The sequence below is a fragment of the Prionailurus viverrinus genome, chromosome A2 (assembly GCF_022837055.1).
Source record: "Prionailurus viverrinus isolate Anna chromosome A2, UM_Priviv_1.0, whole genome shotgun sequence".
Taxonomy (NCBI): domain Eukaryota; kingdom Metazoa; phylum Chordata; class Mammalia; order Carnivora; family Felidae; genus Prionailurus; species Prionailurus viverrinus.
In genome coordinates this window covers 39,391,987-39,408,661 of record NC_062562.1, presented here as the reverse complement: position 1 = coordinate 39,408,661, position 16,675 = coordinate 39,391,987, and the positions used below count along the sequence as shown (strand labels likewise).

At 39.4% G+C, this 16,675-nt stretch overlaps 1 protein-coding gene and 1 non-coding gene across 2 annotated transcripts in view; one reads left to right on the top strand and one right to left on the bottom strand.

The window, feature by feature from the left end:
* Window positions 1-16,675, top strand: part of SHQ1 (SHQ1, H/ACA ribonucleoprotein assembly factor) — a 101,095-nt gene that overhangs the window by 35,958 nt on the left and 48,462 nt on the right. The window contains exons 8-9 of the mRNA XM_047850292.1: window positions 569-622; window positions 3,446-3,569. Of these exons, the coding sequence (XP_047706248.1) occupies window positions 569-622; window positions 3,446-3,569 (178 nt within the window). The remainder of the gene's footprint in view (window positions 1-568; window positions 623-3,445; window positions 3,570-16,675) is intronic.
* TRNAN-GUU (transfer RNA asparagine (anticodon GUU)) lies at window positions 8,458-8,530 on the bottom strand. The gene has a single exon. It is a non-coding gene; the product is annotated as a tRNA-Asn (tRNA).

The following is a 16,675-nucleotide window of genomic DNA, read 5'->3' as shown; positions in this document are numbered from 1 at the left end:
CATTATTGCTTAAGGAAATGAGTGAGTGTGTTCAGTCATGCCTGATAAAATTGACCATTTTTGATTCTTTTATTTGCATTTTTGATGCCGCGAAGTCTTGCAACTTCAAGACCTTCTCTAGAATGCACTTACTCTCACAAGCCTTCTCTGAAAGGCCATATTCCGAGCATCTTTTTAAGTGCCACAGTCAGCCCTTCAGCATTATCTTTGAGTCCTTTGGCAGATTACTTACAGAATGTTTGGGTAAGTTAGTTGAGAAGGACAGTAATTGAGCAAACATCACTTTGCTTTAAGTTTTAGTTTCAAAGCCCCTGCTTGTTTGCTCTTATGTTCTGGTACTCTTATCAGTGGAAAAGCTTTACTTTGTGAAATCCCAAGGAAAGTAGGCAGAAACTTGCCTTTGATAGCTTCTGCAAAGCAATTATTTTTCCTCAGCCACAGACACTTCTTAGTTCTTATGTATGGCAGTACTACTGAGACACTGGTTGAGTGAATGGATATATTTACTTTATTTTTGAATGACTTTACCTCGAAAATGACACTGCTCTTTTCTCCAAAACAAATGAAGGTTGAGTCTGCATGGAACATTAGAAAACTGAGTCCCACACTGTGCTGGTTTGAGGTATGATTTTCATTTGCAGTTCTTGCCATTTTGTTTGTTTAGAAAGTTCTTTTTTCTGTCGCCATTAGTTTGTTGTGGGTAATTCAGGCAATTCCTTAGCTTTTTTAAAGTGGAAACTTGATTATACAAGTTTTTCCCCCCATCTTTTTAAATAAAATTCTGATTGCGTTTGTAACTCTTCTAATGAAGCTAGATAGGGTATTGTAGCATTTGGGAGAAGGAGAACAGTGTTTGTAAGTTGGTGAGTATTGGGGCTCAGAGCTCAAAGTTGGGAAACAAACCTAGGTGATAATTCTACTAGGGGCCATTTCCTGACCATCAAAAGCTGTGCCTTTTGTGCCTTATTAGCCTTTTATATGTATTACCTCTCCTGTTCATTCCAGTCAATCTGTGAGATAAGTATTACTGCTATGTTACAGACGATGAAGGTTAGATCATAGAGTTTAAATAACTTGTCCAAGGTCCTACAAGTAGTATGGTCAGATCTGATAACTCTTCTAGTATAGTAATCATTGTTTTTATAAATACTTCCCAGTAAATCGTTTTGTAGATCTTATCAAAAATATCAGAGGATGCCATTTTAAAATTTACTGGCTCTGAACAAATTGTTGAATGTAAAAACAGCAGTTAAAAGTAGAAGGGCATCTGATGGCCTGATGGCTCAGTCAGTTGAGTGTCTGACTCTTGATTTCGGTTGAGGTCATGATCTCAAAATTCATGAGATCGAGCCCCACGTCGGGCTCTGCGCTGTCAGCGTGCTCCTCCTCACTCACACACACGCTTTCTTTCTCAAAATAAAGAAACATTTAAAAAGTTTTTAGGGGTGCCTGTCTGGCTCATTTGGTAGAGCATGTGACTCTTGAACTTGGGGTCATGAATTTGAGCCTCACACTGGGTGTACATACTACTTAAAAAAAAAAAAAAGAAAGAAAGAACAAAAGCTAGCATGTAAAATAAAAGCTAGCATGTAAAAAAAAAAAGTGTCATTTTACACAACTAACAGTTGCATCATCAATTAAGTCAATTAGTTTTTTGCTTTTCCAGTTTAGGCCTCCTGAGTGGCTCAGTCAGTTGAACATTGGGTCAGGTCTTGATCTCGCCGTTTGTGGGTTCTAGCCCCAAGTTGGGCTTTGTCCTGACAGTGTGGAGCCCACTTGAGATTCTCTGTCTCCCTTTCTTTCTCTCTTGTTTCCTGCTCTCTCTCAAAAATAAACATTAGAAAAAAAATCCTAGATACAGTACATTGTAAGTTATAAAATCAAGGTTGTTTCATGACATCACTTTTTTTACAGTTTATTTGTTTTGAGACAGAAAAAGCATGGGTGCACGGGGCGGGGTGGTGGGGACGGGCAGAGAGAAGAGAGGGAACAGCCCAAGGAGGATCCATTCTGTCAGCTCAGATCCTGACAACGACACGGGGCTCAATCTCACAAACCAAAAGATCATGAGCTGAGCCAAACACTCAACTGACTGAGCCACCCAGGCGCCCTTCATGGCATCACTTTGTTTAAATAATAGATAAGATGGGAACAGGAACTGAAACATTCAGCTTTGTTAGAGAATTTTGCTACTCCAGAGAATGTTCCATGAACTAATGGCTTGACCGGCATCTCAGCTGGGAGCTTGTTAGAGAATCTCAGTCCAGACCCACTGAAGCAGAACCTGTAGCAAGATCTCCAGGGATTCGTATCCATGTTAAAGATGGAGGAGCACTGCTCCCTAGACTTCATTTGAGTTCTACTTATTGCTGTGATCAGCATGTAAGGGAGAAACTGGATTTGGTAATAATGGCATCGATTACTGATGTTGAAAACAAAGTAGTCAGTAACTGAAGAGTTTCATAGTTCTTTTATTAAAATCTACATGAATAAATTCACCTATATGTGATTTCATTTTGAAATTTTTATTGATTTTGAGATAACTTAGAATTGCCAGAGCTATTGAGAGCTATGTGAAATTTTTATTAGTTTTTGGTAGAATTTTTTAAAAAGTTTATAGTTTTTTAGGTATAAACTGTTCTTTGTGAGATACTCAATATTCTTAATCAGATCTCTCATTTGTTAAGGATTAATATACATGGAAATTTTTCTGCTCCCTTAGTTTTACTTTTATATTTTAAGTTTTATATATGGGTTACATTTTTCATACAGTTTTAATCAAAATCCAATTAAAAAACAATTTTGTGCAAAATTGCCTTCGTCTAGTGTTTTCAGTAAGTTTTGAATTGCTGATGGTTTCAGTTTGATACTATTCAAGATAAAATACTTTTTTCAAGAAAGCACTTTTCTCTTTGATAAGTGAAAGCAAATTACTGAAATAAATACCATGTTTTTCTCATGCCCTAAACACTAAAAAAGAAGAAAAAGAAAAAGTAGAAGAAGAGGGAGACTGTGAACACACTTCACTAAAGAGTTCTCCATCTTTCATCTACACCATCTTGAGTGGTCCTAAAGGACAAAAACATGAAACATATATCATTTAACAGTGTCTTTTATGTGCATCTGTATTTTGTTAGTACCATGTGTTTTAGATTCATATTTGTAATTCTTAAAGGACTTTTTGAAACTTTCCTGCTGCATATGTGATTTTTAAGGAGCATTTGTGATATCTTGATGAAGTATGAGAAATTACAAGGACTGCAATTAAATATTTTATTGTAAGGTGTACAAAAAGAATCTCATTTCACGGTTTTATATTTCTCTCTTGCATGGCTTTGTGATGATCCGAACTTATAGTTTTTAATTGAGAGTAGTTTCATATTTCGTTGTGTCCTTTTATTTATGTAATATGGAAATGATTACTTATTTAAACTATACTTCACAGACTTGGACTAATGTTCATGAAATCCTGGTGTCTTTTGGAAGAAGAGTTTTATGCTACCCACTTTATCGCCACTTCAAGCTGGTGATGAAAGCTTACAGAGACACTATAAAGATCTTGCAGCTAGGTAAGATACTCCTGTGCTTGCAGATTTGAGAGGGAAAAAGTTATGTTTTTAGTCTGTGAGGATGTAGTCATGATTTTTTGCTTCTCTATGCATAAATCAGTAATGAAGATCATCAAATCCAATCACTTCTCCCTGCCAAGTATAAAAAGCAATGGTTCGTCTCTGTAGATACACTCTTTTCTGAGAGCTGCTGGGAGGGGCAGTGGAGAAGGTACACACGATTCCAGACCAGTTCGTATTAAAGTAGAGTGCATCATTTAGTATTCCTGGAAGCCTGCAGTTTTCTAGGCACTATGCTAGGATTGTGGGTATAATAATAATAAGATCTGTTCCCTGTTTCTGTGCAGTTTACAGTTTTGCCAGGGTGACAGATGACAAGTAAACAATTCCATTATAGAGTGAGAAGTGCTCTGCTGGGGGATGTAGTGATCACGGGGAGGGGGCACAGAACCTGGACTTGGGAGGTCAAGAAAGACTTTCCAAACAACAGCACAGCTACTCTGAGGACCTTTGACTATTGCAAATCTAACCTGAAGAGACAAACATTTCCTGGTTTTAAGGATGTGGAAAATTTTGAGCTCTGAAACAAATTCTGAAGTGACTATAACAGTATCGTTGGATTAAGTATATAATTTCCAAAGTAATGAATTTGAAGGTGGCAGCATCCGTTTGTATGGATTAGTTCTGGCACATTTATTTAAAAGTCACTTTCCATCCTTTATGGTCATTTCTTCTATTCTTCCCTGGGGAGTCTCGTTGTTCCTTGGTCCTTAGGTAAAATACTTCTAGGTGTAGGTTTTCAGACTTGAGGGTAAGAAGGAGAAAGTAAAGAAGCTCTTCCCTTTACACCCACTTGACGTCATTGGCTTGAAAGGAAGAATTTCATCTCCAACTTTGTCGCTCCTAGAGGTATTCCTAGGTTTTTCTTTGACTTCTGTGTGACATATCACCTTCTATCCTGGAAGCAGAAAATCAGTTTTGAAGTAGATTTTTTTAAGGTAGACAATAATTATCAAAATGAATTATGGTTAAATGAAAGATACCTTTTTATTAATCCAGTTGGTTGAGGCCATCTGTATTTTATTTCGAAGGATTGTTGCTTGTAAAATTGCAGAGCTACTACCTTTGAAAAAAATCAGTCTTTCTTAACTCATAGGTAGAAAAGAAACTGCTTTGTTTTTTCTTATGTTATTTCTTCTTGCCCTTTTTTTTTTTTTTTTTAGATGTTTATTGATTTCTTTTTGAGAGACAGAGACAGGGTGAGAGCGGGGAGGGGTAGAAAGAGAGGGAGACACAGAATCCAAAGCAGGCTCCAGGCTCTGAACTGTCAGCACAGAGCCCGACGTGGGGCTCAGACTCACAAACGGTGAGAACACGACTTGAGCCAAAGTCAGATGCTTAACCAGCTGAGCCACCCAGGCACCCCTCTTCTTGACTTTTAAGAGGTTTCTTGAATTGTAAAAAATTACCTTGAAAGATCAAGCTACTATAAGTGACTTGAACTTGAGTTACATGTCACAATTAATTACTTGTTTGTATTAGATGATCTGTGCGTTATTCATAGATTTAAACAATGAGAGTAAATTTGCGATTATCCTGTTACATCATGGTTTCCAGATGGAAAACTGGCAAAAAACCCTATGCGTGTGTGTGGGCGTGCACTCAGGCACATAGTTGCTACTCTTTATTCTGGGGAGTAATCTAGTTCTCTGAATTTTTATTTGAAAAGTAATCAGTTCTGTGATTGCATAACCAGAAATAAATTCGATTGTGTCGACTTACATGGTAATCAATTACTCTAATAGTTTTAGTAGGTGAGAAGTGAAATTTAGACTTAACTTTACATCTTTATCCATCTGACAAGAAATAGTCTTATCAGCTGTGTCTTGATAGCAACAGAAACCTTAGGTAACACACTTGAGGTCTGTCTGCTGAAAATGAGTGGGAAGCCTCTATAAACTGTACACAACATGTTCTGTGGCTGATTTGGGTTGTGGTTAGTTAGTTAGTTCTGAGACAGAGCTGGGTTGTCTAGAATTCCCACCATAAGCTATGGGGAACACAAGCTCCGGATGAGGGTTGTAACCTGTGTTTATCCAGGTGGATGGCACAGGGACGCCATTATTGCCATTGAAGAGTCTTGTGTGTTTGGATACCCCATGATTTCAATGGGGATAGCTCTTCTGTGGCATTGAATGTTTTCCAAAAATGAATTTGTGTCTACTTATAATTCAAAATGCAATCACACTTTTTATTAGAAAGGTCTGTTGAGTGCCTGCATAGTTTGAAAGTAATGAATAACTCTCCAAATAACTCTCCCCCAAAGAAATATTGATCTTAACTGGAATGAGCTTTCAAAACCAATGTAGCAAGGCTTCAGAATCTACAGAAAATTTCATTATAATGGAATGACTACAATCTGAATTTTTATTTTGTTTGTGTAAGATCTGAATCATGAGTTTGCCTTGAGTGACTTCATAGTAGCCTTCCAAGGGATTCTTTACTGGGCCTTTGGCTATTTTCAAGTTTGTGTTCCTTCTCTCACCCCTTCCCCACCTCTGAAAGACTGTGTACGCTGATCTTTTGCTGTTGCTGTATGTCTAATCCAAATTCCTTTAAGGGCAGAAAACCTATGTTGTCCTTTTAAGTATTGTTTTAGCGCTTAACGCAGGACCTTGCGCATGGAGTTTCTTTCCCTGGATCAGTACCCTTTGGGCCACATGATCATCCCCCCTTTTTGTTTCTGTCCTGTTTTAAGCAACTTTTACTTCCTCCTCCCTGTTTCATTCTTTAGGATTAAGTAGGTCGAATCCTTGATGGAAGCATTGCTTGGCTGCTGTTACTCACCAGAATTAAATGAAAAAAGAGATGAAAAGAGAACAGCTTTTCTAATATGCCTTGAAATTTTATTCTGTTTAGAAGTGGTATGGTTTAAGTTGATTATATACTTGTTACTATTTATTAGTTGTGCTAATATCTACATTTCATTAATCTCTATGATGGCGCTCGTCATCTTCTCTGCTCTTGCTGGGCTTTTGAACATATAATGTAACTATTATGGAAGATGCTGAACATCATGGGAAACAGCTTAGTTTTTTCTCTCAGTTCCCCCTTTGAACTCATTCTGTCTGTTCTTTTATTGTTTCTGGATGGAATATATAACCTATAAATATCATATCACATACACACCTATCTTATATAATAGGTATTCTTTAAATTTTTATGTCACTTTAAATTACAAGAATCTCTTTTAAGTACCTAAAACGTCCTCTTTGAACTTGATTAAAAAAGTAAATCTTCCCTTCCCCATCCCCAGCCTGCCTCAGGTTGGGAAGCCAGCACTGGGGGTGGAAGGGGTGGGGGTCCTCTTTGCTGTTCCAGGGCAAGCTTCCACACAGCCACCACAGGCTGCTCCTTCCTGCTTCTCACTGGTGGGCTTTTATCAGGTATGAGTCAGTCACCAGTCTTTGTACCCCACAATTTCTAGGGGTGATAGGTTACACTCTCTAGGGGACTCTCTTAAAATTCCCTTTCTCTTGGTTTATGGTGACCAGAAGGTAGTTCCTCCCCTCCCCCGTGGAGGGTGGTTGAAACCCCATAACACTGTAGTTTTATCCAAAGAGATTTTCTGGACTTGTTTTCCTTAAACTCCTGGAGGTCACTGTTGGGCTGAGGGGGGTCATAAATCACCAGTTTTTTGTTCGTCCCTCTGTAACTTTAGCATAGAGAGGTTAGTATCTCTTTTTAAAATATGGGAATACTTGCTATTTGTTTTGTCCTTTGTGGGGCTCATTGGAAATGAGTCAGAAAGAGTCCTGCCTTTCTATGCTCGTATAGTAATAAAAAACCGCAGCTGCCATATTAACTATTTTCTGTGGGCCAGTGCTAGGCTTCATTCCTCAGGTACCTTATCTCATTTCGTCCATTTTGCAGATAGAAGACAAGCTCAGAGAAGCTCAGTGACTTGCCCAGGGTCACACAACTATTAGTTGGTAGAGCCTAGACTTGACACCGGTCTATCTGCCTCAAAGTCTATGGCTTTTGATGTGTTGAAATAGTTATAAATGAAATGGTATGAAGCCTGGGATTTGCTTCAGAATAATCCACAAGGGGTTGGGGGAAAGTGGGCCAGGTGCAGGTGAAACAAGGTTGGCCCTCAGTTGGTAGCTGCTTAAAGTTGAGTGATGTAGTTCACTATCCTGTAGTCTCCATTTGCATGTGATTTTCCTTTATAAAAGATTTTTGTTTTTGTTTTTTAAGTGTGGGTTCTTAACCACTGTGCTTAAATTTATTCACCATTTTATGGAAAACATTGTAATTCTTGATCAGACAGTTGTATACATATTTTTTTTGGCTAATGAAAACATATGTGTGAAATAATCTTTTTTGGTTCTGTGGGTTTTTTTGTTTTTTAAAGAATTTATTTAAAAAAAAATTTTTTTTTTTGAAAGAGTGCACATATGCAAGCAGGGGAGGGACAGAGAGAGAGGGAGAGAGTACCTTAAGCCGGCTCCATGGTCAGGGTGGAGCCCAACGTGGGGCTCTCTCAGGACAGTGAGATCATGACCTGAGCCCAAATCAAGAGTTGGATGCTCGGGGCGCCTGGGTGGCGCAGTCGGTTAAGCGTCCGACTTCAGTCCGACTTCAGCCAGGTCACAATCTCGCGGTCCGTGAGTTCGAGCCCCGCGTCAGGCTCTGGGCTACTGGCTCAGAGCCTGGAGCCTGTTTCCGATTCTGTGTCTCCCTCTCTCTCTGCCCCTCCCCCGTTTATGCTCTGTCTCTCTCTGTCCCAAAAATAAATAAAAGTTGAAAAAAAAAAAAGAGTTGGATGCTTAACTGACTGAGCCACCCAGATGCCCCAAAAGATTTTATTTTTAAGTAATATTTCCACCCAGCGTGGGGTTTGAACTCACAGCCCTGAGATCAACAGTCGCATGCTCTACCAACTGAGCCAGCCAGGTGCCCTGGTTCTGTTTTGTTTTTAAGACTATCAGAAACCTACCTTTCTATAAATGTTTGACTTCTGAGGACTCGTAGCCACATGTCAGGCTATAACCCAAGAAACAGCCTTCAGGAGATTAGTTATTGTTGCCATCCAAAAGCTGATTTTGCTTCATATAATTAATAGGCCTATGTATGAGTCATTGTCGGACTTAATCATTTTTTCAGAAATGACTGCCTTACTTAGCCCTTCTGTAAATAGATATAATAGTACATTCTATGTGAAAGATAAGAAGAACCATAGCACGGGGCTTGGGACTGTTCTTTTTCTTTAAGGAGAGCAATTGTCCAAGAAATTGGGGTATGACAAGTATATTGTGTGAATCCGAGTTCTGATGCAACCTTGAAGATAAATGAGTTTTTAGCATTTGAATTCTCTTTAGCCCAAAGTCTTCTTTTTATTGAGTTGTAACAGTTACCCCCAACTTGAAAACTAAAAGGTGAAATCACAAGGATTTTCCCATGTTGACATTTATCTGTATTTAATTTTTATGAGTTCTGTATTATGAAAATTTTATTTTATTACTTTTTTATTTTGAAAGGGAGAGCAAGAGAGTGTGAGTGGGAGAGAGGGGCAGGGGGAGAGAGAGAACGAATTTTAAGCAGACTCCCTGCTCAGCACAGAGTCTGACAGGTGGCTCGATCCCACGACCCTGGGATCATGGCCTGAGCCAAAATCAAGAGTTGGACACTCAACCAACTGAGCCACTCAGGCACCTGTGTTACGGACATTTTAAAGAATTGTTAGACCTTCTAATGTCACTCCTTAAATACCTGATGTAAAACTAGTTTGCAAGTTATTCAACTATTTGTTGAGCCTTCGCTGTGTCAGGGTGCTCAGCTGAGTCTGGAGGTATGCTTGTGAACAGGGGACATGCAAGTCACGAACTCAGGGAGCTTAAGATTCTCATGGGGGGGGGCACGGAATTATACAACTATCAGGTTTTTAAAAAATTGCATTCGTAATAAGTAGTTCAGAGGAGAAATACATTTGGTGAAAATAATAAAGCCGGGGAAACAGACTTGCCTTTAAGTTGTCATTTAAGACATGTAACCTCCCAAAGAAGGGAGCCTCTACATTATTTGACTTTTGATTCTCAGTTCTTACTCCATTTTCCTGTCATTTTAAAGTACTTGTTAATTGGTTGATGAGTTCATCTATTAATTTATTCATTCAACAGTTACTTTGTCGGTACCCACTAAAATGCAATTTATTATGTGTAGAGTAGAGTAACCTGTAAATATAAAGAGCTGCAGAAAGATGAATTAGAACCGTGTACTGTATTTGGGGAGTGTATGCACTCATCAGGGAGCTAAGAAGTCCATCACAACCACAATACATAGTAGATGGTTGTAAGTATGTGAGGCACAGACGAAATAGTTCAAAAAAGGAGAGGTGACGTTTCACTAGGAATCAGAGAAAGATTCACTTAAGGCATGAGATTTGAATTGGGACTTGAAGGGTGAGTGGTACTTAGACATAGCGGGATGGAGGGGAGTGTTCTAAATGCTGTGAGTGAACAGCATCAAGTGTATAGAATAGCGTTTCCTCAGTGACAATTCCGAGTTGATATCTGAGATTTGGCCTACAGCCTGCGAAATAGTTCCCTTTCCTGGATGAGTTAACTGGCTCACCAGAATGGATTTCTCTAGTTCTTCGTGGTTATCACCTAATTCCCTGCCCCCTATCCAGGAGGAACTTAACTTTCTGTTTTCTTTCTCGAGTTGTTGTTGAACTTTTCATTTTCTAGCCAGTTCCCCACTGCAGTTAAAATGTTTCTAAGAGTGGAACAGTCCTAGTGCTTTAAGGAAATTAAAATTTTTTTTTTCAACGTTTATTTATTTTTGGGACAGAGAGAGACAGAGCATGAATGAGGGAGAGGCAGAGAGAGAGGGAGACACAGAATCGGAAACAGGCTCCAGGCTCTGAGCCATCAGCCCAGAGCCCGACGCGGGGCTCGAACTCACGGACCACGAGATCATGACCTGGCTGAAGTCAGACACTTAACCGACTGTGCCACCCAGGCGCCCCAAGGAAATTTAAATAGCATGGAACTCGAATAAAATATTGAAGTACCATCTGTGCCTCTTTGTGCTGACCACTTCCATGGCAAAGAAGGAGGGCCTCAGAGCCCTAGGGCACAGGCCCTGCAGCCCGAGTGTGTGAGAGGGAGGACAGGGCTCTGCTGTGCGGTCATGACTCAGCCAGTCCTTGTCCCCTTTCTCTCCTTGGCTTGTCCTGCCATGTGGCAAAGCAGATTCCTTTTCCTCTCTTCCTCAGAGCCGAAATCTGTGTTCCCAGTCTCTTAAATTGGCACATTCTTTCTGTTTATCCTTACTGTTTGTCCTTGGAGTATTTGTGGGTTTATACACACGCTCCTGTATAGAAGGATATTGTATGTGTGCATAAACATTAAGGTGAAGAAAATAAAATTCCAGTCATCTCCATCGGATTCCTTTTTCCTCTAATAATCCTGTCACTCATTAAGTATTGGTATCATTAGAATTTTAAAAAGTTGCTCTCATGGTAATTTATGGGTTACATTTATATAAAATATTCTTTGTTCTTATAAAATACTCTGTAGAGGGCAGTATTTCCTGTATGGTTTACAAAGATAATTTGCCTTTTAATTGCCATAGATGATTAAGAGTTTATAGTGATTCTGCTACAAAAAAAAATCACTTGAAATCTTTGTGTCAGGGTTCTTTGGAAATTTGATTTATATAGTAATGCTTGCTGGTAAGTATAGCTCAGAATCAGCTATCTCTTAAATATTACTCATATCTAGTCAATTGAAATTTGCATTATATTTCCTATACTATTTAAGGTAAGTTTTGTTTATTTCTGCAGCTTTAGAGCTCAACAGTGTCAAAAACTAGGTTAGTTATATGGTTTGATATTATGGCTTAAAATCTTTTTCTGTAATTAGTGCCTTTTTAAAATAAATCTAAAGTCAATTTTGAGGGATGCCTGGGTGGCTCATTTGGTTGAGTGTCCTGATTTTGGTTGAGGTCATGATACCAGGGTTATGGGATCAAGCCCTGTGTCGGGCTTCGTGCTGAGCGTGGAGACTGGTTGAGATTCTCTCTCTCCCCCACTATGCCTCTCCCCCACTCATGGTCTCTCTCTGTCTCTAAAGTAAAATATAATAAAATAAGTCAGTTTTGAGATTTTTTTATTGATCTGAATTTTTTTTTTAATATGACTTTATTGTCAAATTGGTTTCCATACAACACCCAGTTCTCCTCCCAACAGGTGCCCTCCTCAATGCCCATCACCCACTTTCTCCTCCCTCCCACCCTGCCATCAACCCTCAGTTTATTCTCAGTTTTTAAGAGTCTCTTATGGTTTGGCTCCCTCCCTCTCTAACTCTTTTTCCCCTTCCCCTCCCCCATGATCTTCTGTTAAGTTTCTCAGGATCCACATAAGAGTGAAAACGTATGGCATCTGTCTTTCTCTGTATGACTTATTTCACTTAGCATAACACTCTCCGGTTCCATCCACGTTGCTACAGAAGGCCGTATTTCATTCTTTCTCATTGCCAAGTAGTATTCCATTGTATATATAAACCACAACCTCTTTACCCATTCATCAGTTGATGGACATTTAGGCTCTTTCCATAATTTGGCTATTGTTGAAAGTGCTGCTGTAAACATTGGGGTACAAGTGCCCCTATGCATCAGCATTCCTGTATCCCTTGGGTAAATTCTTAGCAGTGCTATTTCTGGGTCATAAGGTAGATATTGATCTGAATTTTTAAGGAGGTAACTTTAATTTCTTTAAGAGGACAAAGGCAGAAAATTTAAAGACAAATTTGGGAGAACAAAGAAGAAACATTTTATTTGATCCTAATGAATCAAGGTCCTATTGCACAGTAATAGCAACAGGCCTAGATGAGGTTAGTTGAAAAGTACTTCACATGTTGTCTGGAAAACATGGAAGATTTGTATTCTTGCAATTTAGAGTTCTTTAAATAGGAATTAATACTGAAAAATAATGAGCAGGAGACATTTATGCAACATAAATAAATCAAACCCCTTCTCTGTGCAAGGCATCATAACAGAATCAGCTAAGAGTTATAGGAATATATATCACTTGGCCTTAGCTTTTAAGGAGTTTATTATGTAATAGGAATGATAAGACAAAGGTAAGATACAAAATACAAGGATTTACAAGTTACAAAAGAGAAAATCCATTAGGAAGATACCTTAAATGAACTCATAGGCCAAATCCAAATCCATACTGTATATGACCTATGAGCCGAAAATGCTTTTTACATCTTTAGATGTTGAACACAAAATCAAAATAGTGTTTCATGACACATGTAAATTATATGGAATTCAGATTTTAGTGCTCATAAATAAAGCTTTATTGGAATACATTCGTGCTCATTCACTTTATATTGTTTATGGCTACTTTTGGGATATAATGGCAGAGTTGAGCAGTTGAAACATATTATGTGACCTGCTGAGCCAAAATATTTACTCTTCGGCTCTTTACAGAAAAAATGTGCCTACCCTTGCTCTAGATATACATACATACACAGTTGGAGGAGAGCCTTTCTGAGTTAGCAGAAGTCTTTGGCTGTCTTCCATCCTAAACAGTGGCCAGTGTTGAAGGGAATCATTTCAGCTTTTTCTTGTCCTCCCCAGAGGGTGAGAAGTAGCTGATCTTGCTTGTTCCCATGAGAGTAAGGCCCTCAACACTAGGAGAAGCGAATTGAGATCCCTACTTGTCCAGACGGGTAAGTGAATGACAATGGCGGGACTTAAGACAGTCTGGAGTAATGAGGCCTATGTGAGCCTGGGACATACATGCCCATTTGTAGCCTGTTGTTGCCATGTGGAAAGGTAGCATTGCCAATTTGGGGACTTGAAAAAAAGAATTAGAAAGCAGTGATCTTTAAGATAAAATTTTTCAAAAGTCTAAGTATTAGCAATGAAGTAGAGGTTGTCAATAATACTCTAAGAGCCATAGCATGTCTCATTGCCCAAGTCAGCCTGTGTGGGTCCCAGGTTTTTCATTTGGACTCCCAGGCATTCCAAGTGCCAGGCTGTTTTTCTTACACCCTCCTGCATCTGCCAGTTTCCAGCTGTGTTGAGGGCTTGTGCCAGATCTCTGCTCTTTCAGTCCCGCTTGAAGCTGAGTCTCATCCCCGTGGGTTCCAGGAGTTGATTGGAGAAGGATGTGGGAGATAATCTTCATTACCTAAATAGCTATGCCCAGAAACCTTAAAAAACAAAAACAAAAAAACAAGGCAGATCCCTTACCTTTCTTTCTATTTACTTTGTGTTAGTCTTGAGAGCCAGAGCCTGGTCAGGATGAAGGGGATGGGTCACAGGATTCTAGTACCACACCTCCCTGTGACCCCCATAGGGTGGGTGCTTTTGAGTAGAAGTGAGGGGAGGGCTTGATAAGGAAGAAGCAAACGCACAGGCCTAATGATCCTGAATGACCTGTTGTCTTCCTTCCCTTGTCATCTGTAAAGTATTCACACGGTCATTGTCTCATTTCCTTCCCTTAGCAGTTCTCAAGAATGTCCCCCTCTGTTGACACATGTGGAAACAGATTCAGATTAAGTACCAAGCAGCTAAGTAATGACACCAGGAGCAAGCAGACCGGGGCTGCATAACTGTTCCACACGGAACAGGTGAAATTGTTACATCATTTTTACATCAGAGGGAAATTAGCTAGGACTGCACAAAGATTATTTATGTGTAGCTTTTTTTTTTTTTAAGTTTATTTCTATTTGAGAGGGACAGAGACAGCGCAATTGGGGGAGGGGCAGAGAGCTATAGAGAGAGGATCCCAAGCAGGCTCCAAGCTGCCAGTGCATGAGAGAGATCTTGACCTCAGCTGAAACCAAGAGTGGGACACTTAACTGACTAAGCCACCTAGGTGCCCCTATGTGTAGCTTTTTAGTGATCTTTCTTTAGCCTTTTATAGCGTGGGACCAGAATTCTAAGATCTAAATTTCATTATCAAAACTCTATGTAACCTTTTAATGTACATTAAACTTACATGTAGATACAGATACCTAACCATTTTTACTAAATTATATTTGTTAGGGGCGCCTGGGTGGCGCAGTCGGTTAAGCGTCCGACTTCAGCCAGGTCACGATCTCGCGGTCTGTGAGTTCGAGCCCCGCGTCGGGCTCTGGGCTGATGGCTCAGAGCCTGGAGCCTGTTTCCGATTCTGTCTCCCTCTCTCTCTGCCCCTCCCCCGTTCATGCTCTGTCTCTCTCTGTCCCAAAAATAAATGTTGAAAAAAAAAAAATTATATTTGTTATACTTGATTAAAATGTAAAGAAGTGTAACTCAGTTCTACCAGCGTGCACCTCATTTAGCAGTAAGCATGCTGTCACTGTAGCACATTGCTGTCTTCCTGAGGTTTGGGAATTCCTCTCTTGAGGTACTCCTCCCTAGGTCATATCCCCAGAAAGGACTCAGAAGGCTTTTCAGGCTGGGTTTGTTTTTTCTTCCTATGAGCCATTTGCGGAATCCACTTGTCTTTCGTCCTATATGTTCTTTTTGACTTTATGCACAGTTTTAGCTTTCCCAGTTCTAAACTAAATTAAATCCATAGAATGAGTCAGAACTGTGACTATTAGGTAGTATCTATTGGAAAAATAAAGTCTCATAGTGTGAATAGTCAACAACAAGAATTTATTTGAAATCGAACTACCAGGCATTGAGATACAAGCTGTACTCATAAGGTGCAACAGTTGACGTTTTGCCCGCAGAATTACAAAATTTTAGATTCTTCTTATTTTTTTTAAAGGTTTAGATTTAAAAGCAACTGTTTCCAGAGCTTTTTCCCATGAATCTTCAGCTTTTTAATCTTTTCTACCTTTGTAGAAAGGTTTTTTTTTTAATGTTCTATCTTAAATTTGGATGTCCAGTTCTTAATTTCAGAAGAAATTAGAAATTAGTCATGCCTCCATTATGCAATTTTGATGACATCCTGCTATGTATTTCTAGACTGAAGCAACCACTACTTTGACAGGTGACTTGAAGGAAAATGGAGTTAATGTCAAGGCTGTCCTTTCAAACCAGCAAACCTTGTAGGAATTGTTAGAGCAGAAAAGGCAAAAGGCAGCCTTGGGTTAAATCTACTACTTGAACTTTTGATGGTACAGTGATACGAGGAAGTTGGCACAGCTGCGTTCTTTCTTGTCAGGGAATAGACATAATAAGGGAAGGCACAGATAAACTGTATATCTCACATGTGTTGTGACTTAACATAAATCCATAGATCGCATACAGGTTTGACAACTGGACACTGACTGAGCAGTTTGGCCAGATGTTTCTAAACTTGGGCTTTATGTACTCCAGACCACATTAACAACTAGCCTTATTGAACAGACTCCTACAGTTTGTCAGACACTGTGCTAGCCCAGGGAAGAAAGGTGAGGAGGTGCCATGTTTCTTTTGCTGTCCAGGAGTTCACCACACCAGGTGATAAATACTGACACGGTATTTATTGCATATGGTGGCTGGGAGGCAGAAGTACTTATTTTCAACTCCTGACTTACTTTCAAATCCTACAGTTGCTTCCTAACTGTCATCTTGGCCAGCTCCATGTCCTTGAGCCTCACTTTTCTTTATGAAGTGAGGAAGGAAGTACCTAATTGGAAGGGTTAAATGATGTAATGTGTGGAAAGTACTCGGTGTAGAGCAGGTTGGTAGCTACTAACTCCCATATTAGATGTGCCAGCCATCTGGCACCAACCTGAGGGAGTGTTGGAATCCTATTCCTAGAAGAGGTACTGCCTGATTTGAGACTTGACGGTGAATTGGGGTCGCACTTGGGGTTGTTTTCCCCAGGCAAAAGAAGTATATACAAAGTGTTTGTTTGCTTTGTGTTAATTTTGTTTGTGGCTATAATAACAATACATGTAATTCTAAGAACTAACAATGTTTAAAAAACTGGCACAGGATTATAAATTGTGCTCAAAATAGTAACTCTTATTGCTTCATACGTGTTTCTTATTACAACTCCCAAATGCAAGGGCCTAAATAGCTATATGCGGAATTTGAGAATAAAAAAAAAAAAACAAACCCGATAAAATGGATTGAAAAGCTTTCTTAAAGCTGAATTTAAT